Source organism: Cervus canadensis, chromosome 26, assembly GCF_019320065.1.
Source record: "Cervus canadensis isolate Bull #8, Minnesota chromosome 26, ASM1932006v1, whole genome shotgun sequence".
NCBI classification, from domain to species: Eukaryota; Metazoa; Chordata; class Mammalia; order Artiodactyla; family Cervidae; genus Cervus; species Cervus canadensis.
Window position 1 is genome coordinate 41,594,191 of NC_057411.1, and position 24,874 is coordinate 41,619,064.

The following is a 24,874-nucleotide window of genomic DNA, read 5'->3' on the forward strand; positions in this document are numbered from 1 at the left end:
TAGAATTACTGAAGAAGAATCACAGTAAGCTGTGTGGTGCTGCAGCACGGAGACCCAACCATAGAACCACACAAATACGAAACCTGCATGTATGGAAGGTGTGTTACATACGGGTAGACAAAGAGTCTCCCGTAACGGGGGTTAGGACAACTGAGTGAGTGATTCACCTGGAACTGACTTTTCTGAGGATATGGATCTCATGTGAGTTCAGGTGTTGTCTCGTATTTTTAAAAACTTGGACCCAGATCCTTTTGAAAACTGGAGAAGGGCATGGCAACCCACTGCAGTATTCTTGCCTGAAGAATCCCATGGACAGAGGGGCGTGGTGGGCTACAGTCCATGGGGTGGCAAAGAGTCGGACATGACCTAGCGAACAAAGCATCACCACCACCATCTCACTAGGGATCCGGGAAAGGCAGACAAAGCAATATATTGCCCCTTCAAGTTTAGATATTGCCAAACAGTGTGCTGAGGTTTCCGTTTCTCCATACCTTCACCGACTCTTAGAGGGCTGTTACCATTGCACAGTCGTCAGATTGGCAGGTTGCTTTCCCCACCGGCAGCTGCTATCTGCATGCCCCCAGCTCTCAGCCTATGGTCCAGGGCTGTAGGGCCATTCTCTTGAAGCCCCTTTGGAAGGTCATGCGACCACTTCTGGGCAGTGGGCTGTGAGTGGAAGTGCTATGTATTGTTTCCCACCCGTGCAAGACCTTCCGCTCCTGTTCTGTCCCTGCCCCGGTAACGGAGGGGCCCAGGTGGTTCAGATGGTGCAGAGACCAGCGGCCCCTCCAGCAGGCTGGGTCCCTGACCGACTGTGAATACAGTGTGAGTGAGCGCTAAACATCTGTTTGGTTGACCAACTATGCTTGCAAAATAAAGCACCTCCAAAAATCGCATGTGCAAGCTTTTAAGGCAGATCTAGAAACTGAACTGTTTGCTGAGTATTAAAACAGAACCTGGAACAGAAGCGCCATTCCCTAAATGTGAGTAAAAGCTAGCCTCACCTGGCCTAGATTTAGAGACACACACAGATAAATGAAATTCGACCCTTCCCATCAAGAAATCCAGACCAGTAAGCTAATATTTACAATAGAGTCCTTTTCCTTGGTCCTATCCTATTCAATATAATAAAACACTAGACACTTACGGGTAATGAACACTTGGAACGTGGCTAGGGTCAATAGAGAACTGAATTTTTTAACTGAAGCAGCACAATCTTTCCACTAAACACACATATATTTTGATAGGACGACATCACAACTAAAAATTTAGCATCAGAAGTGAAACATGCTTTAAGCTTAAAATATACCAGACTTCTGAAACCTCATTTAAAGTATATGTATGTATTATATATACACACACCCTTTGTGTTTACACACAGAAAATATCTCAATAGGTTTTATGTTGCTGCTACTACTAAGTCACTTCAGTTGTGTCCGACTCTTAGCGACCTCATGGACTGCAGCCTACCAGGCTCCTCCATCCATGGGATTTTCCAAGCAAGAGTACTGGAGTGGGGTGCCATTGCCTTCTCTGAGGTTTTATGCTGAAATATGGCTAAATCACATTTTGAATGTATTGAGGCAAAACATTTTCTCATCTGCTCTTTTTACTGTCTTAAGTGTGGCTACTAGGTAGTCAAGAATATGTATACGTATTATATTTGGACAGCACTGCTCATATTCGACTACTTCCAAATGTGATACCTTAAAGAGTATGTCTGCCATGTGCTGGAACCTCAGGAGGGCAATTTACGCAGACACCTGTGGCAACATAACGCTGTACATACGGTAAGGCGGAGAGATTCACAGATGCAAGGAAGGGTACCGCGGGGCTTCCTGCCCCAAGGTCCCGTCCACTACTTCACTCACTGGCATGTGAACCTGATGAACAGGTGTTATTAACTTTTTTTTTTTTTTTTTAACTATAATAAGTAGATTAGTGAGGGCCGTTTCACAACTATTGGCCTTTGTCTGTCTTGGCTACCATCTCCCATCCTAGTGACATCATAGCCTGAAGTCCAGGGCTATACAAATTCCCTTTGGGCTTCAGCTGCCTTATCTGATCTCTATTCCCCTAGATAACCAGTCAAATGGGCTTGGTTGTGTCTTGACTCTGTGATCCTGTGGACTGTAGCCTGGCAGGCTCCTCCGCACATGGAATTCTCCAGCCAAGAACACTGGAGTGGGTAGCCATTTCCTATGCCAGGAGATCTTCCCGACCCAGGGATGGAATCTGAGTCTCTTGTGTCTCTTGTATTGGCAGGGAGATCCTTTACCACTGAGCCACCTAGGAAGCCCAAATAACTGAAGGTGGTAACTAATTAGATCTACACGGTTGGAGGATGACTCAACTCAAGGTAATAAGCCAAACTGATGAACTTCAGCAACTCCTACCTCCTGTATTTTCCTCAGGATTTGCCAATATTCAACTCAAGTCTAAATCTCTTCTCTTTTCGACTCCTTGGGTACTGGGAATAAGATGAGGGAATGAAGCCCCCTCACCAAATACCCTCATACTTTCCAAGAATGTAGAGAAATCAGATATAAACAATCACGTACATTTGGCTAGAGGGTGTCACCCACACACCTGGCCCCCCAAGGCTCCCTGACTACTTGGGGACACTCCCACCTGAGCCTCACTCCTAGTTGAGGCCGCACATGGAGGGCAGGTCCCAGACACCTTCTCTGATGAGAGGACCATGCTACCAAAATTGCTGCTGCTGCTCAAACCAGCATCTCTTGTGAGGGTAAGTCAAAGCAAACAAAAATGTCACCTGACCTCATTTCAGGTCATGCCTGGTTAACCAGCAGCACATGGAATTTAAAATACACTTTCATGGAATTCAAAGCACCTGTGTTGTGTAGACTGATGCTTTTATGTGGTTCAGAAATGTATCACAGGACGGCTGTGTAATAGCCAATTCTCAGAACATGTGAAATGAAAGGACAGAGAGAATTTTAAAGTTGTTTTATTTAACAAAAGTTACGCCAACGTCTCTATCTATATACATAACGTGTTTCAAAGTCAGAGCAGCAGAGACACAGACTGTTAATGCAGGACATATAATAATGCTTACAATATGTTATGTGATGTTTTGTTTTCTGCTCAATCGGACACTGACAGATTCAAAAAATATCCCAAAGGCTGAGCAGCATCACGTCTTCGTTTTCTGGAGTGGCTTATATCATTATGTCCTAAAAAAAAAAAAAGAGGGATGGAACTTTGGAGGGTTAATACATTGTGTTCAGTTTAGTTCAACCAACAGCTCTTGGCCCATAAGAGGGACTCACAAAGTGTTTTGGACTGGGAATAAAAATTTGAGTAAAATAGCCTCTGGGTATGTTAAAAAAAATTTTTTTTTCACTGTCATATCATAAATATAAGAAGATCGTCTCATTCCCGATCCCCCAAAGTAAGAAAGTCTACGTTAAAAAATAAGTTAATGACTTTTGTATTAAGAACTATGAATAACATTTAGTGAGTAGAGATCCTTCAAAATTAAGGTAAGAAAGCTGACAAATACTTAACACAGCTCTGCCTCTACCTTCTCCAATTTTGTTCGTTTCATGACATTAAGCTACATGTTAACACACTATTTTCTAAGGTTCTTTATATAAGGAAGACAGACATGTTTTGCTTTCTCATTTTTTTATGACTTCCAGGAAGCTCTCTCAATTCCTTAAAAGGTACTGAAAATCTCAAGAAGCCTAGCTACATGTTCCACTCACAAAATTTTGCTCTGTACAAGTACATAAGTTGACTTTTAGGTAATACTTGAAAAACAGCTGATGCTGCCAAGTGTGAAAGTAATACTTCATGTTGACACTTAACACTCTGACCTGATTCAAGGTCATCTTTCCTGGAAGGTCAAGGTATAGCCTTTCAGGAAAGATGCTACCAAGCAGTGAGGTATAGAAGGAGGGGGAAAAAAAAAGTCACAGCCTTTTCTTCTCCCCTCAACTCTTAAGAGCCTTCTTTCATGCTAGGGGGTTGGGGGATAATAAGTCTTCTGTGGATAAAACTTAAGATTGCTATCCTTTATGTAGTGAAGTGGTACCCACGACCCATTTCCCAAAGAGCACCAACTAGAAATGCACAAGGACTAGATACTGTACTGAAACGATTCACAGGGGTTTCTACACCCATTTGTTCATGGAAATCAGACCCATCACTTACTGTGCTTCCATTTTCTAAAAACGAGATCAGACCATTATAAAAATGTACTTCCAAAATAAATTATTTCTAGAATATAAAATGCTTTGTATTTTTCCAGCCCACATAACTCCATTATAAAATAGGAAATCAGAAAATTAGCTACCGAGTCTTCATATGGTAAAAAATATATGTGTACACAAGTATATACACATATAAAAAAACCCAAGTTTCAAATTTCAATAAAAACTAACCAATAAACCAACGTAATGATTATGTATTAAACTACACACAAGCCACGTCAATTTATCTGTAATGAGAACCAACTACAAAGTATTAACAATCAAATGTATCAGAGGATAACCTAAGACTTCCCCACATGGAAATGGATCAGGAAGCCTTCAACTGACAAGCCAACAAGAAGCCTGCTCATGCCCTTTTCAGATATAACCGCCCCCGGTTCTCCAAGGGAGGAGTCCACAAGGAAGGAAAACGTGCGCCCTGGGGCTGCCTTGCACTTGTGCTCTGCATTATGGCCGGCTCGCGGCTGGCTGGGGGCGGTGGGGGGCATGTGAGGAACACAACCCAGGCTGATCTGTGCTTGCCAAGCCATCCACCTGCCCATGCAGCCACAGTGGTGCAGAGGGCGGGCTGTGGAGACCAGCACCAGCCCTGCCTTCTGCTGGTGGGGGGAGCTGGAGTGTTTGTGGAGCCGCCTCCCAGGCGGGGTGAGCAGCAGGGAAGGCCTGATTGCAGCTGAGATCAGTTAGAAATTACCATCGATGAAAACAGGGTACGGTGTTCCTGGAGCCTGAATAAAGACAGTGGGGAGGTTTCCATTTTGCAGATTCCTGCCTGTTCACAGTGTTTTCAGGAGGGAAAAATCGTAAGGAGTGGACAGGTGAGTGGGGAAGCGGTCTATTCCACAAGAGGGCCTGTTCAGAAAACCCACCAAGGGAGGGCAGAATACGACCTGGCCGGCGGGGGGGCAGCATCTGACCCACGGGTGGTGGAGGAAGACAGAGCGTGCAGCCCCCAGCCCTGGTTTGTGGGGAGCTCCCAAACCAAAACTCAGTCTCACTAAAGCCCCAACTCGCTTTCCAATCCTACCTCGACTTGTCTCCCCAAACGTCATCCAGGTTCAACGGAGCCTGTTCATTCACAACGGACATGGATTACTCAGCCGACTCTCAGGAGAGTGATAAGGGCAAACGGGAGACAACTTCAGATGTTTTCTCTTTTTCTCTTCTTCCAATAAAGGCACATTCCCTCCCCCACCGTCATAAATCAAGGTACTTGAAAAAGAAAGCAAAAGCTTGAAAATCTTTTATTCTTCCCCTAACATCTGCTGTTGTTGCAAACTCAGGCCAAACTTTGGAATCATTCTTTAAAGGGGTCAACAAAAGCACAATCTCTCTGTGCTACAGTGAACACTCAGCAACACTGCAGAGTGGGTGAGGGATTTAAAAGAACGCCACTTTCTTATAACCAAATTTAAGATAACGAAGTAGAAAATGTAATCTCCATTATGTACCAAGTATTCAGGAGATAAGTTAACGCAAAAAGGAAAAAAAAAAACAAGGGATGTGCACACCAAGACCTGGGTTTAATTCTTCAGTAGCATTTTGTTATATAAAGAGCATGTGTCAAACGTTCTAAACTTGCCCCTTTGAATGGATAAGAAAAGATTTGTTATCTACTCAGAAAAAGGCTGCCGACTGAAGAGAAATCTCAGATCCCACTAAAATCTGTTCCGAGTTTCCCTTCTCCCCGAACAAATGCGTGTAGGTGAATCTGTGCACACTCCTTCAGGGACACAGACCCTTCTGAGGTCCAGGCACCTGGCTTGGGCTCAGGCGCGTGGCTCCCTGCATTCCTGGGAGGATCGCAAGACTGGCCTGCCCTCCCATCCCTGCAGCCTCTATTTCCCCCGCTGAGTCAGGGAGGGACACAAAACCAAACCACCCAAACCAGGACCAACTGAAAGGGAGCAAAAACACCGCGCTTCCGAGACCGGCTTTTCACTTATTTGCCCTTGGAAGAAAGAACATCCCAGTCTCTGGTTGCTTCTATCAAATGCCGCTGGCCGTGACTCATCCACTCTTCCTGGTCCTCGTAGAGCCGCCCACAAAACCAGCACTTAAATATACACTGCGATGAGTCATCAGGCAAGGAATCCACCACCTGGTAGTTGTTTTTATGAACCTTCTTCAGTTTCATTTTCAGCATCATTTGCCTTTTGATCTGATTGGCTTCCTCCGCGTTCTGGTAGGTCAGTCGGACGTGGTGCCGCCTCATGCCTAACTGACACCTAGTCCTCTCTGACAACACCACCTTGAGGACGTTGCCTTTGTACTTGTTGATTACCTTCATCACGTTGGACACCTCCGGTGAGTCGACGTCAGGATGGTTTAACACAATGACGGGCTGGTTCCGACGGGGGCATTTGATCAACTGGTCTGGTTTAGCTGCAATCAGTCGAAGCTGTCTTGCAACCTGAAAGATGGAAGGATCCCTGAAACAGCGGCTGGGGTCAGTCTGGATTTTGCTTTTCTTCTTAGATGAGCTGATTTGTCTGGGTTTACCTTTACTGATGGGAAGACTTCTGGGAAACAGTTTCGCTTGCTTGCTCATTTCACTGCTTCCTTGCGGGCCATGCAGGGGTCCGGGTTTTTTGGGCACAGTGCTGCAGTGGGCACTCTCTTTTCGTGATTTAGGCCGAAAAGACAGATCATGATTTGGGGACATATCTATGGGTCCACTTTCACTAGTCAAAAACTGTACGTCCGGGTCTGTCCGTTTCATTGGGCAGAGCGGAATGGGCTTTATTAACTGTGTCTCACTGCATGGGATATTGACAGGTGCTTCGCAGGTCGCCTCTATAATGTGGGAATCCTCAGAGGAATTAAGAACCCTCAACACGGCCCCCTTGGGGATCAACACTGGAGTAGCCACATGTGGCTTCTTGGTCACTCTGCTTTCGGTTTTCCCGCTGCTGCCTTCGACAAGCTTTGGATACGCCTGCTGGTGCCCGAGCTGCCCACTGACGCCACCAGCGTCCTGAGGTCTGGGGAGCATGCCCGTGGAACAGCCAGCACTGCTGAAGGACACGTTAATTTCCTGGATGCATTCAGGCGTGGCTTTTGAAGTGACCTTAGACGCCTTCCCTACAGGATGTCGATGGGCGCCATTTGCAGCCAGAGATGAAGGCTTGCCACAGGATTCGATTAACTGGGCTATCTTTCTGCGCAAGAGTTCAATTGACTTTATTTTGGATGTTGAACTATTCCACCTGACGCCCTCAGGGACGTTTTCAGATCCAGAGCTCAGAGAAAAGACTGAGGAGATGACCGGGCCATCGAAGGAGTCATTAGTCTGGTCGGGATTCTTTAATTCCAGTGGTTTATCCCCAGACTGCTGGGCTCTGACTCTGTCTTCTCCCATTATGTTGATGTGTAAATACTCACTTCTGTGTTGAGAGGAAGCCTGGCCTGTGTTTGAAACTGCCTTATGCTCCTGTGTCTGGCTGTCTTGCAGCTTCCTGGGAGGGGCAACTGTTCTTGCAGGAAGGCTGATCTCATTCCTAGAGCCCACATCATTCTGACATAGGGGCAGTGAGTCCGTTTCTCCAGAGAAGGAAATGGCTGCAGGCGGTGCAGACACGGGAAATAACTGCTGCGAGTCACTGGGTAAGTTTCTTCTGTCTTCAGTAAAAGAAAGGGCAGTTTTATATGGAAAAGAGTTCGATGAAGTTCCAAGACCACGTAAAACACTGTTTTTCACTAGAGATAATGGAGAATGGCCTTTGAAGGCAATGGAAGGCAGAGCAGCTCTATGGGGATACGGGTAACCTTTTCTCTGCAAACTCTCAACTCTCCCCGGGTTGAGCAGGGATTCTCCGCTGCTGTGACGGCCAGAATTTGGCATGAAAAAATCGTAAGACCTCACCCATTTCACATTTTTAAGTTGCTTCTGAACTGATGACTGTAGACTACTGATGCCTCCAAGTTTTCCGATATTCCCTTCGATCGCGAGGGACTGCATGGGCTCTGCGGAAGCCATTCTCTCCTGCTCGCTTGCACCCCTCTCTTTAGACCCACGTTCAGAACTACCTCCATCGCCTCCACTGGCATCGAGGCAGTTGGTTTCTTCCAGGGGAAACAGTTTGAGCACGAGCTGCTGCGTTCCGTTGACAACCTTCACGTCCATCAGCTGGGCTAGACAGTTGGCGGGGACGACGAGCTCGGCTGGCGCCACCACCGTTAACGGCATCCCCGGCTGCACGGGCTCTTTCGAGGGGGACAAGACCTCCACCTCCACACTTCTGTTCCCCAGCAGGCTGAGCTCAGTGGGCTCTGACAGGGCCCCTTTGTGTGGGATGCACACCACGTCTTTCTGGTACTCTTTGGATTCAGGTAACAATGTGATGCTGTGCGTCCTGTCTTTACTTGCGTGGAGGGAAAACCTTGAGAGCTGATCTGACAACTTATTTTGAAATGTGGTCCTGGGACTGGAAGCTTTTGAAAGCTCTGGGTTTTGCTTGGAGGCGCTGATCCTTTTTGGCTCCAGCCTGGCAGCGGCTTTGGGCAGCCGTTTGGCCCCTGCCTTCTCGTGGACTCTCCTCCTGTGTTTGACGATGTAGTCGTTTCTGATAGCACCATAGTCACAGTACTCACATCGGTAAGGGAAAACGCCTGTGTGCTTCACCAGGTGCCTCTGAAACTCCCCTTTCGTGTAGGAAATGCAGCCGCAGTGGGAGCAGACGAACTTAATCTCTTCGTGCTGAAGTGTGTGCTTTTTGTACTGCAGGGGGTCCTTTGTGGAAAATCGACATTTGTCACAATAGTATTTGCCTGGCTTGAAGTTCCTTACCTTAAACTTGTGATTGACAGAACTTGAGACGGCTTCTGGTTTATTTCCTACTTGAGTAGCACTGCGACTGTTGTTCACAAAGTGGAAATGGGGAGCGGCCGCGCCAAGGCTGCATTTGAAGCAAACGTATTTGTCCTCCTTCTGGCTCTGTCCAGTGCCCTTTTTCAGATCCTGAAGTGGGACCTCGTGCACACTCTTGCACTTTACACACGTAGCGACAGTCATGGCGGCAGCCTCTGCCTCGGAGCCTTGATACAGAAGAGTCTGAGTGTCTGGTCTATCTGGTCGAGTCCCTCGATGAGCATTAGGCTGTTTGGGTGACATGGTCAAGGCATTGCGTCCGTCACCAACTTGTGTGCTACAGAGCTGCTGTCCAATGTCCTTCATCTCTTCATCTGCATTTCTAAAAAGCCCGCTGAAATCCAGGAAGACTTCATACGATAAAATCCTTAGGAAGCATCTTTGGTACACTTTGTGGCAGCGTACCTAGGAGCATACTTAATTATCTTTCTTCATAAAGCAGGCCAGGATCCTCAAACGTGACTGCTTCCAATTCTCTGATATTCCAGGCAACACTAAGGGGAAAATAAATCATAAAGCATGATTAATGCATGAACTTAATGTTTAGCTTAGCTAACATGTTTCCAGACTTACCCTCTACTTCAATGACCTTGGGAATTTTATGCTAAATCTTCACCTATTATCTTGGTGCACATGTTGATAGTAACACATAGTACAAAGAAGTGAAGTCAAAGTCACTCAGTCGTGTCCGACTCTTTGCTACCCTATACAGTCCATGGGATTCTCCAGGCTAGAATACTGGAGTGGGTAGCCGTTCCCTTCTCCAGGGCATCTTCCCAACCCAGGGATGGAACCCAGGTCTCCCACATTGTAGGCGGATTCTTTACCAGCTGAGCCACCGGGGAAGCCCTGGTACACACAGTACGTAGTACAATAGAACTGGCAAATAACAAGCCTCAACTGAAAATATTTTCAAACTCTACCCTCTAAAACGCATCACTTTAGCAGGGTAATAATCATGGCAGTCACTCAGGATGGCCTTTGCTGAGTGAGTTACTTTTAAGTGTCATGGAGAGCATCTAGCAATTTCACAAGTGTAATTTTGTATCAACCTCCCTAATACCTTCTGTCACTTTAGCTTCTAAACACAGGTAAGTGGTAGAACCAGGACACCAGCTCCAGGGTCCATTTGTTTCTATGTACATGGAGTCACGAGCATGGATCCCAGCGCTCTCTCATGCACCCCATCTGCTTGAACAAGTGCTAGGAAGCCAACAACATTCTGACAACACAAGGCAGACAAATACCCGCTTCGCATCTTACTGAGCATCTATCAGGTGCCAGGCACTGCTCCAGCCCCTACAGGGCAGTGGTGAGAAATAAATTCACCCCTCCCCTCATGAGAGTGCAGAGAGGGGAGAAAACAAGTGTTTCTTTATTGGGCAGAAGGTGGCCAGTGATTGGGGAAAACATACCATGAAACCAGGCCAGGGGGACTGGGCGTGAGTAGGGGACGAGGCCGCAGGGCTGGGGTGTGGGGGTGTGGACAGTCAGGAGGGGCCTGAGGATAAGCCGACACTGGGGCGGAGGGCACTTCAGGCAGAGGGAGGGCGAAGGTCTGTGGGAAGTGGGCCTGGAGCACCTGAGCGACAGCAAGGAGGCTGGGGGTCAGTGGACAAGAAAGGGGGTGCTAGGCGAGGGGGGCAGATTTGGTCAGGGGAAGGGGAGACGGGTCCAGGGAAGACCGACAGTGCGGCATCGTGAGGACATGGCTTCTCCCGCACGTAAGGGAGACCTGGGGAGAGCCTAGAGCTGCAACACGACATGACCTGACCTTTATTCCAGCCACTGCCTCCAGTTGCTGCAGGGACCCGGGTCTGGGAGGGCGAAACGAAGGCAGCAGGGAGACGGGGAGAGGGAGGCAGCGGGACTGCACGCCTGTCGTCTGGAGCCAGTACCACAACGCGTGCAATGCAGTGATTCTCACATAAAAATAGTTTTCTTTCACCACACATTCTTTTTTCAGCATACACAGAACTAGCAGCGAAGCAAAAACCATTTTAGTTCAGGATCTGTGGAAAGGCTTCCTTTTACGATCTTAAAAAAAAAACAAAACACTTTCAACCTTTCTCGCATCAGTATTTTTTTTTCATCATCTGGCAATCAGAATTACAGACACTTACCCAGCTTCCTCCACAGAGGAGCATGAGGACTAAAGCACTAAAGAATACAAGATAACGCGTATGTACTTTTCAAGTGCTTCCCCAAGTGTCAAGAGTCACACAAGGCCTCAGTGTCTGTTCAGATGGGCAGAAACATGAATGGGAATTAGCCCTTTCCCTCTGGGATCCTGCTCACAAGCCAAGGGCCACACAAAATAAGTCTGAAAGGCTGAAGTCATACACGTTTGATCATCTAAGAATGCTACTATCGCCCACACGTTCAGTTGGCATTTCCATCCTACTAAAACAGAGGAAGCAATGGCTGCAGGCAGAGCCTAAGAAAACCACTGGTCTGAGGAATGCAGAGGCTGAAAAGGGGATCTGATCCAGTGGTTCCTGAAGCTGGAGGAGCCACAGAATCATAGCAAAGAGAGATACTCGGCTTCACCCCAAAGCTCACCAATCTAAACTTCAGTGGGAGAGAGATGGGGAAGAGGTGCCCGTGGTCACTCATGTAATTCTGACGAAAAGGCACTATCAGAAATCAATGGCTGAGACTTCCAGCAACAATTCAATCTTTTAAACCATCTTTGCCAGCTGGTCATGCAGTTGAAGCTCTAGTAACTGCCAGACACCAAACTCCTTCCCTCTTTGGGCAGTTTCACTGTCCAGAATTTACCCTTCAATAAAACTGAAACCAGCATCCCTGTAACTTTCTTAGATCCTGACCTTGGAGCTACAAACCACCGAATCCCTGATAGACCAGTCATTTATCTGCCCCTTCCCTCTCTCGTCCTGTCTCAATTCTGTTTACAAGATGTGCATACCAGCCTCATAATCTTGAGTGAGCAAGAAACAGAGAGAGGAAGGAGAGCAGGGAAAGGAATAGGAGAGATAAGAAAGAGAGGGAGGGAGGGAGGGAAAGGAGGGGACGTGGGACAAAGTAACTTGCTTGCCTGGTATAACCTGCTTACCAACTCTTTAAAGAACAAACAAAATAGGCAGTTTTGCCATTTCCTTTCCAAATCCTTTTGAAAGGTGGAGGTGTCATTCCCCCCGGACTGGAGACTTGGACTGGGTGATAAAGACCTTAGCGAAAAGTGGAGAACATCCCACTGGAGAACCAACCACGCCTGCTCAGTGCCTCTGCAGCGCAGGCGCCTCCTGGAGGTGCTTCTGCAAGGCCATGCCAGCAGCTATTTTGAATAAGGAATCCACAGAAGCAAGTGCCAATTCGAAGCATGAGCTGTGATTAGAAAATAGAGTTTAATGGGGGAGTCAAGGTGCTAGGCCATGCATGACCCAATGATGTCACCTGCTGCAAAGTACCTTCTTGGCCTCTAAGCCAGTCTCAAAACTATACAGTTTCTACCTTGGTACTTCCCTCCGTCCAGGTGACAAAGATGTCTAGCTTCTTCAAAACAAAGTTCTCTTTGGCCATCATAACGTGCAGCTAGTCATGGGTGAAAAAAGATCTCAGACGTAGCATCCAAGACAGAGGTAAATGGACACAGTGGAAGAAGGAGATGGCTCTGATGTTGGCATTTACACTTGGACACTGATGCTGTGCCAAGCACACCTGAAATGGGTCCCCGGGACCTTGCTCCCTCCACGCCCCTTTTTCTACCTTGTTCACACTCAGGTACAGCCACCTGTGAACCTGGGCCCTCTGGCAGATTACTCCCCAGTGAACTGATGACCAAGAATTACACAAAACAACTGTCGGTGTCAGAGCCATGTGTGGGCCAGATGCTGAGAGGCCACTAACCAATTATGAGTAACATCAGTCTCAGGGATCACCTACCTTCCAAACTCACAGTACCCTTTACAACATCTCTGCCTTGGATCTCCTAGGACTAGAGACATACTTTTTTAAAGTTCATTTAGAAAGGCTCTCAAAAACACAGAAGATACTTAATATTATTAACTTCGGACATGGTAAATAAAAGTTAATGTTAAGCTGCCCGTTTTTAAATGGCGAAAAGTGTGCTTTATAATGCACGATTACCTCCAGCATCAGAGAAAGATGACTTCCATGGACAAAGAGGAGGCACACAATGTGTGACAAACATGCTTCCAGTAGACTGAGTCTTGCCTTTTCCCGGGAAAAAGCCTAGCAGCATCCACCACTGCCAGGTTTTCATTCTGACTTTGAGCTCACTTGACCTGGTGACTTAAACATTTGGAGGGACAGATGGAGAAAAACGTTGAGTTTGTTAGAAACCAGTCCAGTGACATTGAGGGCTATAAAACTTATGAAGGGCGTCTAAGTTTTTATTAAAAAGGAAGCATCTGATTTCTAAATACTGGACATGTCAAGTGTCAATAGAAGAACAGAAAGCAGGATAACAATGTTTAAGGCAGCAGATTCTGGAATCAGATCATAGGGTTTCCAAGCCTATCCCATTGCTTTCCAGGCCTGACCTGAAGCAAACTGTCCAACTATAAAACAGACAGTAGCAGTACCTACTGAAATATTCATTGGAAGGTCTGATGCTGAAGCTGAAACTCCAATACTTTGGCCACCTGATGTCAAGAGCTGACTCAGAAAAGGCCCTGATGCTGGAAAAGACTGAAGGCGGGAGGAGAAGGGGATGACAGAGGGTGAGATGGCTGGATGGCATCACCGACTCGATGGACAGGAGTTTGAGCAAGCTCTGGGAGATGGTGAAGGACAGGGAAGCCTGCCGTGCCCCACAGTCCATGGGGCCACAAAGAGCTGGGCGTGACTGAGCGGCGGAACAATTACTACTGTATCTCAGGGCTGTCATGAGGACTGAATGGGGCAGTGTGACTATAAGCACTCAGGTTCTAAGTCACTCACACACAACTGCTAAAAATATTATTTTCCCTTATTTTATGAAGAAAACAGAAGAAGAAATGGTGCCTATCACATAAGTAGTCCAAGGAGCTAAAACACATACTTCTTTGTTACCTGGCATTTTCTGGAGTACACAGTGAATCTCATTTTATAATTTTAATTACAGTTGCTAGGTTGTACTGTCTAAAAGGGAATTCACCTCTGGGGTCAAGCCATCCGCCTTGACTTGGTGGCAAACAGGCCAACAGGTGCTTATAGTTGCCAAGGAAAAGATGCTTTATCTACAAGAGTGCTCACTACAACTTAGGTTGACATATAATCCAGTGTACTGACTGACTTTTTCCTTTCCAAGTTCAGCTAAATTGTGCATTATCCCTGTAGCAAATGAATGTGTTCCCACACTAGATGTTAATGAGCAAAATTAAAAAAAAAAAAAACAGTTGCTAGGCAATTAAATCATACATATGCTACACAGATTATCACATACATCTTGTGTTCATGAGATGCCCACCAAACAGTCAATTTTAGCTGGCTGACTGCATCCTTTCTTGGACAGAGAAGCAAATGAGAAAGCTTTTCGAAGACAGGAATCCTTTCATTTTGTCTATTAAGCCATAGAGAGCATAGGCTAGTCTAAGTAACGTGTCTCAATAACCAAAAATTTATTTATTTTTTCAATAATCAAAAATTTAAAACATTCTACCCCTAAGTGATCATTAGTATGTAAATGAATGATACCTGATAAGGGTAACAGTCCAACATTAGGTGTGTAAACTGCCAACACCTCCCCAGTAAGTCAGTATTCAAGGAGAAACAATGTTCTCACTCAGCAAGAAGTTTTTCAGACAAAGAATCAGAATTGAACTGAATGGTAAATAGATCTACACAATGGAAAACATCAATGAAGTATTTTTTTTGTGCTCATCTACTTTCACTTGAAATGACAGAACTGATGGCCACCTTGATGGCAAGAAAGACTTCTAAATGTTGCTGACAAATGTACACCTCTGGGATCTTAGACTTCCTTCTGAATCCAAGTGTATCACTTGGGGCACACAGAATGAGGCAAGAAGGTTGGGCAAGAGAGCCTGTGTTCCAATTCCTCAGCTTTCCAGGTGAAAAGAAAGTGCACGAGAGTTGGAAGAGCAATCTTCATGGGTTACCAGGAGCAAGGTTTAAAACCTAGGTTTTGACTTGGAGCTGTGTCATTCTGGACTCATTAACCTCTCTTGGCCTGAGTTTCCTCACTTGTAAAATGGGAGTTATACCCTAATTGACATGACTGACCTGAGGAAATGGTGTATGCAGTGAGCAGGTAGCCTTATGTTTGGCAAACTACAGGTTTTGTCAAGAAATAAGCCAACATATTTCTGGTTAAGAAAGATTCTTTCAAGTGTAGAAGATTCCAGCCATCACAGAGGAGCAGATTCGTAGTTTAACAAATAAGCCTAACGAGATAAAAGGTTTCTGGCTGGAGGCAAGGCTCTTCTCCCCCACTCTCCAGTCCACAAAAGAGTTCCTTAGAGGAAGACTTGACACTGCAGAGTATGTGAACTGAGACAGCATCAGAGAACAAAAGAAGTTATTCTTTTTGAACAATTTAAGAGATAACATTTCTAAACAAAGAATATGACTAGTATCAAAACTTAGGGTTCTATACATGTAAAAAAAAAAAAACTTAAGAGGCAACTATGCTCTTGCTAGCATTTTAAGAAAGGTAGCTTCCCTTGAGGCTCAGCTGGTATAAAGAATCTGCCTGCAATGCAGGAGACCTGAGTTCGATCCCTGGGTTGGGAAGATCCCCTGGAGAAGAGAAAGGCTACCCACTCCAGTATTCTGGCCCGGGGAATTCCATGGACTGTGTTGTCCATGGTGTCACAAAGAGTTGGACATGATTGAGCTACTTTCACTTTCAAACACAAGGTAGTACTACTTATTAAACATTCCTAGTGACTTCAGGTCTCTAAAGGTGATAAAAATGAAGGACAAATACATCTTTGTACTTCCCTCCATTTTTTTGCCTCAAAGTCAAAGTTTTGTAGAAGAAATGGAGTAAGAGTTAAATAAAAAAGTATAATTAAACAAACAAAAATTACCTCCCACTGATTCTTAACCTTGGCTGCATCAGGGTAGTCAACCTGTCAGAATGTCTGGGATGCTAAACTTCTTTAACGAGGTCTCTGTGATGTGTAGTCACTCTCCTACATAGCAAATTTACCTGGGGAGCTTTAAAAACAATGATGCCTGGGCCCCCCTGTGTGGGGCGGGGGAAGGCTCAGGGTGTTTTAAAAGCCTGCCAGGTGGTTCTAACGTGCAGTCAAGGTTGAGAACCCTCACCGGACATTACAGCTGCAGCGGAGCAAGTGTCCTATCTCAACGCTCCTGTGCGACCTTTCACAGACCAATTCATCCCTGGGCGCCTGGAGGTGAGGCAAGGCCGCTGCCTTAACTGTAATGACACCGGAAGGCAGACTCTGATAGACCCTTGCTTATTAGACTTTTGACTTTGGAAACATCATCACAGATGCCCTGTGGAGTGTGTAATGACAGTAACCCGTCTGCAGACTCTTGGAAACTGAAACGTGCCTGGCACGTCATGAGCACAATGGGCATGAGTCAGGACTATTTACTGGACCCCTGCCCAGCCTGCTGTCTTTAAGAAACTGTGGACGGAGGATGCAGCAAAGTAAACAGGTGTTTCAGGGAGGTGGTAAATGTCACACTAGTGATCTGATGCCGAAGCTCTCCGTGGCTGGCTGTGTTACCAATGCTGGGCACTGCGGCCCAAGTCAGGTGGAAGCGGAGGGTGGGGTATGGAGGCAGATTCATGCATTACCTCCAGTACTCCTCAAAGTGCCCCCTCCAATTACCTGCTTCTTGTAAGTTCCGGAGAAACTGGCTTTTCCCAGGTCATGGAGTCAGTCAGCTGGCGTCTAACCTAAATTCCTTCTGCTACCCTGCTCAGGGAGGCTGAGAACAGCAGTCACAGTTGGGCACCATTCTTACTTCCTGCCTGGAGCCATCGAGCGGCTGAGTGAGTCAAAAGCATGCCGAGTCCCATGGGCTCTTCCCAGGCACTGAGTCCCATCTGGTCTCAACCTCAGGCTCTGACACAGGCCTCTATGCTCAGAACCCTGGGAGGCAGTGAGGCACCGTACAAAGGCCCTGCAACAGAAGCCAGACACTGGGGTTTAAGTCCTGGGTCTGTGTAGCCTTGGTTTCTCCATGTCCTCCTTGCTTGTAGAGAAAAAGGGGACTGAGCCCCCAAAGCGCTTCTCCAGCAAGGGAGCTTAAAAGGGGAAAAGGCTTCCCAGGACTCAGGTGGAAGAATGACTCAGACTGCGCTTCTCTGGGCACAAGGCTCACATTCTTCCCAGGTCATTCTGATGCCTCCCCACTCCCCACCCTAGGATAAGAATGTCTGGATCCGATGGTCTCCAGCCACTTTCATCCCCAGGATGCATTCTGGGGACTGCAGTTGGCTGAGTCTGAATACGTGAACAAAGAAAATGCCATCTGTGCCAGGCTGCTTGAGAACAATCGAGACCGAGAAAGCTTCACTGGTGGGGACCCTGTTTACCACAGGCTTGGTCACACAAGGCACTCAAATGTGTATTGGCTGAATGGAGGAGTCGATGAATGAAAAAAATGTCAGCCTTCCTGGCGACAGTAACAATGTTCTTTGTTCTTCTTTCTCCTCATAAACTGGCCCAGATCTCCTCACTTTCAAGTGAATAGATCAGTAGACCTATGTGTATTTTTAAATCGCTATTACTAGACTTGTAAAAATCTACATTAGTTTGGCATAACTCACGAAGGAGGAGGCCCAATAAATAATGACCTCCTTTGTCTGTTTCCAAGAAGCACCTTGCAATAAATGTTTAGCAGCCTAACAAAACTAAATATGCACAAAAGTATTATTTTTCAAGGCTATATTAGATCCAAGATTAAAAAATAAGCTTTTGAAAACGCATCCTAGGTTAAGGATAACATTGATACAATTTTAAAAGTCAAACATTTGTATTCTACCTAAACAGACTATATTGGGATACTGGTTTTTTAAACTACCATTTGCTGGGCCAGTATCTCCAGCTGGGAACCAGTCAGGGATTGGAATGAACTTTGCATACCTGACTCAGAGATAAAGGAACACATTCCTATCCTCTCTGCTCTTCCATAGGAAAGGGCTGCCTGCTCCTGGAGACCAAGGTTTTTTGTCTCACTCTTGTGGCTTCAATTCTAAGCTTAAGGGGGTAATGTTTCAGGGATCTAACACCACAGTTTAGGCGTGTAGACGTTTGTTTTTAATCAGAACACAGTGCTCAGTACTTAGTTCACTTTTCATTTTCCTACCTTAGGTTAATAAGCTGTTCACTATCCCAGTTTTTAAAAATCATGGGTATTTTCACGGGATACACTGAATAACCAACGTACACAGAGGAACTTAAGTGTTTTCTTCATTCTCTCCTTTGGCTTCTTTCCCTTTCCGATTCGGGCATTTTCGTTCTTTTGCACCCTACATGGTCTCTTTGGCTTTAAACTACCCAAAGACCGTCCCCAAGGCAATAAGATACAAAAGCATCTGGGACTGGGGTAAGGTCCCCCAAAGAGTGACGTCAGCATTTATAGAAGGAGACCAACCGTCATCTACCGTCCCCTTACGCCCCTTTCCAGCACAGAGGCCCTCCATGGACAAGCCCGACCCTGGGCACGTGCCCCCAAACTCCCAAGGAAAGACAATGCCAAGTCGGGTTTTCCAGTTTATTGTTGGCACGCGCACACCGACGGTTCGCGTTATCCAGGGCGAGTCCACGTCGCGCGGCGCGGCTGCGGGGAACGGCAGGCGCTGGGGGCGCAGACGGGTAACACCGCGCCCCCTTCCAGCAGGGGGGAGCGGCGCGCGGGTGGGGGGGGCGTCCTTCTGGCCACGGAGACCGGACCACGTCAACGCGGACCTCCGAGGCTCGCAGGAGGCTTTAAAAATGGCCCTCCTGACGACACTTCCTGCTCGGAGCCGACCGGTAGGAGCTCTCCCAGGAGAAATGCATCATTTAAAACGCTTGGGGGCGGGCGGAGAAGGCCGGGCCCGGCGCCCCGCAAGCGGGGACGCGGCAGCCGCAGCCGCCGCCGCCGCCGCAGTCGAGGGTCGCGACCCGGCGCTCTCGGGGGCGAGCGTGCGGGATCGCAACGGCACAAAGGCTGACTAGCGCGGGGGCGTCGGGCGCGCAGATCCATCGCCACCCCCGGGGGTCCGCGATCCCTGGCTCCGCGTCCCCTTCCCCCCAATCCCAGCCCCGCGCCCCTCCTCCCACACCCGGTCCAGCCCGGCGGGAGACCCCCCTTTCCCGTCCAGGCCGCCGCCCCCTCCTCCTCCTCCGCGTCCAGTCCGAGCCCGCGGCCGCCTCGCGTCTGCCCCGGGGCCTCCGGCCACAGACGCCCGGCCGGGCAGCCCCGGGCACGCGGAGGCCAAGCCCCCGCACCTCACGGCCCCGGCAGCCCGCGCCCGGCACGGCCTCGTCCGGCCTCTGCACCCCGCGCGGCCCCTCACCGCACCCGTGGACCCGCCCGCCTGCCCCGCACACGCGGGACCCGGCACCCTCGCCCCTCCACCGGCTCAGTCACTCACCGGGCCGGCTGGTCTGGGTCCCGCGGAGAAGGGGGGTTGTCTACACCGCCAGCGCCAGGCCGCCGCCGCCGCGCCCGCTGTAGGTCCCTACTCGGGGGGCGGAGCCCGGCGACGCCGCGCGTGCGCAGTGCGGCTGGAGGCCCGTCCGGAGCGCGCCCGGCGCCCGAGGTCCCTAAGGCTGCGCCCTCCCCCGCCGGCTGTCAGATCCTTGCGGAGCACCCCCGGGGCTCCTGAGCTCAGCGCTCGCATGCGGAGCCTTTACATCAGCTGCGGTGCGATATCACGCTGGCCCCGAGAGCCGCTCGCCCCCGCCAAAGGAGAACCGGTCGTGCTTCTATATCGTTGACCCAAGCCGAGCGATCGTGGGCCCAGAGAAAGAAGGCCTTTGCTCCCTGCCCTCGTGGAGCTTCAAGTCCAGGAGCAGCAAAGGAGCTCCGGTCTTCAGCCTTCCAAATTCTCTCTGTGTCTCTCTCTATTGAAAGCCGCCGTGAAGGAACTGGGCTTAAAAGACCCAGGTTCGAATCCCGATTCTTGAAACTTCTTTGCATCCTCGCCGTGGGACCTTGGGCGAAGAAGTCCCTGGACCTCTCGGAGTCTCAATATTTTCTTTTCCAAAGATGGGGAACGTCAGACCTGAAGCCCAGTTTCAGTTTCAGCTCAGTCGCTCTGTCGTGTCCAACTCTTTGCGACCCCATGGACTGCAGCACGCCAGGCCTCCCTGTCCATCACCAACTCCTGGAGTCTACCCAAACTCATGTCCATCAAGTCGGTGATGCCATCCAACCATCTCGTCCTCTGTCATCCCCTTCTCCTCCTGCCTTCAATCTTTCCGAGCATCAGAGTCTTTTCAAATGAGTCAGCTCTTCGCATCAGGTGGCCAAAGTATTGGAGTTTCAGCTTCGGCATCAGTCCTTCCAATGAACACCCAGGACTGATCTCCTTTAGGATGGACTGGTTGGATCTCCTTGCAGTCCAAGGGACTCTTAAGAGTCTTTTCCAACACCACAGTTCAAAAGCATCAATTCTTGGGCACTCAGCTTTCTTTATAGTCCAATTCTCACATTCATACATGACTACTGGAAAAACCATAGCCTTGCTGAGCGGGGCCTTTGTTTGCAAAGTAATGTGTCTGCTTTTTAATATGCTGTCTAGGTTGGTCACAACCTTCCTTCCAAGGAGTAAGTGTCTTGTAATTTCATGGCTGCAGTCACCATCTGCAGTAATTTTAGAGGCCCCCCCCCCCCAAATTAAGTCAGTCACTGTTTCCAATGTTTCCCCATCTATTTGCCATGAAGTGATGGGACCAGATGCCATCATCTTAGTTTTCTGAATGTTAAGCTTTAAGCCAACTTTTTCACTCTCCTCTTTCACTTTCATCAAGGGTTTTTAGTTCTTCACTTTCTGCCATAAGGGTGGTGTCATCTGCATATCTGAGGTTATTGATATTTCTCCCGGCAGTCTTGATTCCAGCTTGTGCTTCATCCAGCCCAGAGTTTCTCATGATGTACTCTGCATATAAGTTAAATAAGCAGGTTGACAATATACAGCCTTGAAATACTCCTTTTCCTATTTGGAACCAGTGTTGTTCCATGTCCAGTTCTAACTGTTGCATCCTGACCTGCATACAGATTTCTCAAGAGGCAGGTCAGGTGGCCTGTTATTCCCATCTCTTTCAGAATTTTCCACAGTTTATTGTGATCCACAGGGTCAAAGGCTTTGGCATAGTCAATAAAGCTGAAGTAGATATTTTTCTGGAACTCTCTTGCTTTTTCTGTGACCCAGTGGATGTTGGCAATTTGATCTCTGGTTCCTTTGCCTTTTCTAAAACCAGCTTTAACATCTGGAAGTTCACAGTTCACATATTGCTGAAGCCTGGCTTGGAGAATTTTGAGCATTACTTTGCTAGCATGTGAGATGAGTGCAATTGTGTGGTAGTTTGAGCATTCTTTGGTATTGCCTTTCTTTGGGATTGGAATGAAAACTGACGTTTTCCAGTCCTGTGGCCACTGCTGAATTTTCCAAATATGCTGGCATATTGAGTGCAGCACTTTCACAGCATCATCTTTTAGGATTTGAAATAGCTCAACTGAAATTCAATCACCTCCACTAGCTTTGTTTGTAGTAATGCTTCCTAAGGTCTGAAGCCCAGAGCCTCATTTTTATTATGTAGGTTGTTTCGGGAGTCAGACGGGACGGTGATTGTGGGAGGACCTGGAGATGGAGTTTGCCATGCCGGCGTTTTCTCCTGTTGCTTTGAACTCCAGGACTGTTTGGGTGTGGGGGGAAGAGCTACTCCCTCAGCACTTCCGACCTTCCAGAAGGAAGCTATACTGCGAATGGAACCACACCTCCCCAAAGAAAGAAGAGGGGCTGTTTTGCTAGTGATCACTGACTCTGATGCTGCTCTCTACAAAAGACAGTTTCTCCTAATTAGGAACAGATTGGGAAGGGGGAGTAGCGTCACCCGGAAGCGAAGTTTCTTCAGGAAAAACAGCCAAAAGTTTATTTCAAGTCTCCGGATGGAGCAAGATTGGTTTCCAGCACCTTCCTGTCAAAGGCCAGGTGCATAGACATCGGCCGGCAGGGCTGGGATGGTTCTTCTACACGGAGGAGTGGCGTTCAGGATGACAGGACCAGTAGCGGGCAAAAATGCCCACCACTGAGATAGCGAGAGTTGGTAGAGAGAATGGCAAACCAGAGGTGGATCACCAACAGTAACCCCTGTTCTGTGCTGCCAGAGTCATTGCTGATAAGGGTGCTTCCCAGTCCTCTATCTCTTAGGGCTGAGAAGCTAGTGAACCTCTTCTCGGAAAAACACATTTATGGCCAGTTCGTATCAGAGAGAATGAAGTAGATAGCTCGAAGTCACCCTGAAGAGTGGGCTGGGTTTCAGAAGAGCATTGAAGAATCCAAACTGGCAATAACCCGGAAATCTCTGATGGCAGAAGGAGCCAAATCAGGAAAAACTGTTAATTATAAGTGTTAGAGAATTTTTTCCTGTAATTTAGCCCAAATCATTGTTGATGTCTGTGTAACACACACACGTGCATTACAGTTCGGCCCCCTTGAGTCACATGGAACTGACAAACAGTACCTCTGGGTTTCCTGGAGCTTTCTCTGGAGTTAGAACTGGTTATACACAGGGCCTTGAGCCTGCTCCCTAACCTGGCTGAACCTCAGTTTCTCCTGTAAAATTCAGTGAAGAAGAGGTCCTAGTCACAAGCAATTGTCAACTTTAAAAAAGAGAAGGCAGGTCGAGGCTTAGCATAGTCCCTGATAGGTTTCTATTTCTCAGGAGCCCAATTATTATGCAGGAAGATAAAATGCTTTGTGGAGGGTCTGGAAATTGGGTATTTATCACCTAGAAAGGGGTCAAGCTGGGGTAGAAACCACTCTTGTGGAAACCCTTAAAGTTGAAGTGTTGTCCCCTAGAGGTCTTCTGATGGAGGAGAGTTCACCCAGAAATGCTGGCTGGTCAGCCGGTGCACATGTCCTATACTTACCGGCTGCCCTTCCTGTCTTCGTCCCCGCCCTTCAGCTTAGTTGAGTGGTTTCTTTTCAGTGTTCCATGGATCACCTCTGTTATAGGTTGAGTTATGCCCCCTCAAAAGATATTAAAGCCCAGTAAATGAGAATGGGAATTCACTCCTGTGAATGCGAACTTCTTTGGAAATAGGGTCTTTACAGAGGTAGCTAAGGTGAGATCCTTCATTCGCAGGGCTGCAGTCCAATATGACTGGTGTCTTTAAAAGAAGAGGAGAAGAGATTCAGAGAAGATCATGTGAAGACACAGATATCTAGGGAGCAAAGGGCCAGGTGAAGACAAGCCAGGATTGGGGTTATGCTGCCAGAAGCCAAGGAATGCCTAGGGCTATCAGAAGCTGAAAAGGAAAAAAAAAAAGGGGGGGGGTCCTCTCCTAGAGATTTCAGAGGGATGGAGGCTCTGCTGACTGCTCACCTCCAGAACCCTGATAGAAATTTCTATTTGTTACAGTTAATACAAGCTCCCATATATGGTTGCCTAACATATGAGAGAGAGGAGGGAAGACATGTGAACAAGATAAGACATTGAGTGTAAGGGCTGCGAGCTTATATATATCTATTCAACAAGCATTCCTTGAGTGCCTGTTTAGTGCAGGTGCAGGCTAGGTCTAAAGTCAGAGGAACAAGATAAGGCTCTACTTTCAGGGAGCATTCATTTTGTTGGGAGTTGTAGATCTTAAACAGTTAATGGAATATATGATTAATATTAGGCAATGCTAGAAGTGGGGTGGGTGGGGGGCATCCCAGGTGGTGCTAGTGGTAAAGAACATGCCTGCCAATGCAGGAGACATAAGAGACTCCGGTTCAATCCCAGGGTGGGGAAGATCCCCTGAAGGAGGGCATGGCAACCCACTCCAGTATTCTTTCTTGGACAATCTCATGGACAGAGGAGCCTGGCAGGCTACACAGTCCATAAGATCGCAAAGAGTCAGGACTGAAGAGGTTGAGCACCCACGCAGAAGCTGGGGGAAGATAAAACTGGGTAGGGTAATGTGGAATGGAGTGCAAAGCGAGAGAAAGAATGATCTGAAAGGCTCACGGAAGGGGACTCCGAAGCTGAGCTCTCAGTCCTGAGTAGGATCCAGCAGAGGAAAAGAAAAAGGAGCTTGCTTTATTCATAGAGAAAAGGCGTGGGTAGAGATCCTGAGATGGGCACAGACGTGTTAGAGGAAGAACGAAGCGCAGTGTAGACGTAGGTCATCCTAGGCGCTTACAAATCGTGTTCTCTTAGGGAGCCGTTGACTCCCTAAGAGATTCTGCCAGTGAGGATCCTGGGTCTCAGAGGAAAGTACTGACACCGCTGTGCCTTGGAAAAGGGCCAGGTCTCTAACAGCCAGGTCAGGAACTTCCTGCGAGTGTTTGGGGAGGAGGGGTGAGGACAAAGACTCGTAAATCCCAGGCACTTAAAAGCCCGTGCATAAACGGGAGAACCGCCCCCCACCCGCACCCCGGGGAGCGGCTTGTTTTTGAATATTTTGAAATATTTCAAAAATGTCTAGTAACTTGGAGCCGTAGTTTGGGTTTGCTCCTCTGTGAAGTGGGACAAAGGCCTCCTCGCCCAAGCTGCCCAAGCGTGCGCGCGCAGTCACTAAGTCGAATCTGAATCTTTGCGACACCACGGCACGCACGTGGAGATCCACTTTATCCTCCCAGTCCCGGGGCGCAGGGAGTGGA

The 24,874-nt window shown here is 47.8% G+C and overlaps 1 protein-coding gene across 2 annotated transcripts; it reads right to left on the minus strand.

Annotated features, from left to right (window-relative positions):
- Positions 1 to 2,955: 2,955 nt before the first annotated feature.
- Positions 2,956 to 19,761, minus strand: ZNF518B (zinc finger protein 518B). Of its 2 annotated transcripts, XR_006265667.1 has the most exons (3): positions 19,658 to 19,761; positions 5,266 to 9,602; positions 2,956 to 3,197 (listed from the first exon to the last, which is right to left on the minus strand). XR_006265667.1 is itself a non-coding variant. In XM_043448028.1 (2 exons), exon 2 carries the CDS (start codon positions 9,412 to 9,414, stop codon positions 6,181 to 6,183), a length of 3,234 nt encoding a protein of 1,077 aa, XP_043303963.1. In that variant the 5' UTR covers positions 9,415 to 9,602; positions 19,658 to 19,761; the 3' UTR covers positions 2,956 to 6,180. The 2 variants fall into 2 exon arrangements, 1 of the variants encoding a protein (XP_043303963.1); XM_043448028.1 differs by having other exon boundaries at positions 2,956 to 9,602.
- Positions 19,762 to 24,874: the final 5,113 nt, after the last annotated feature.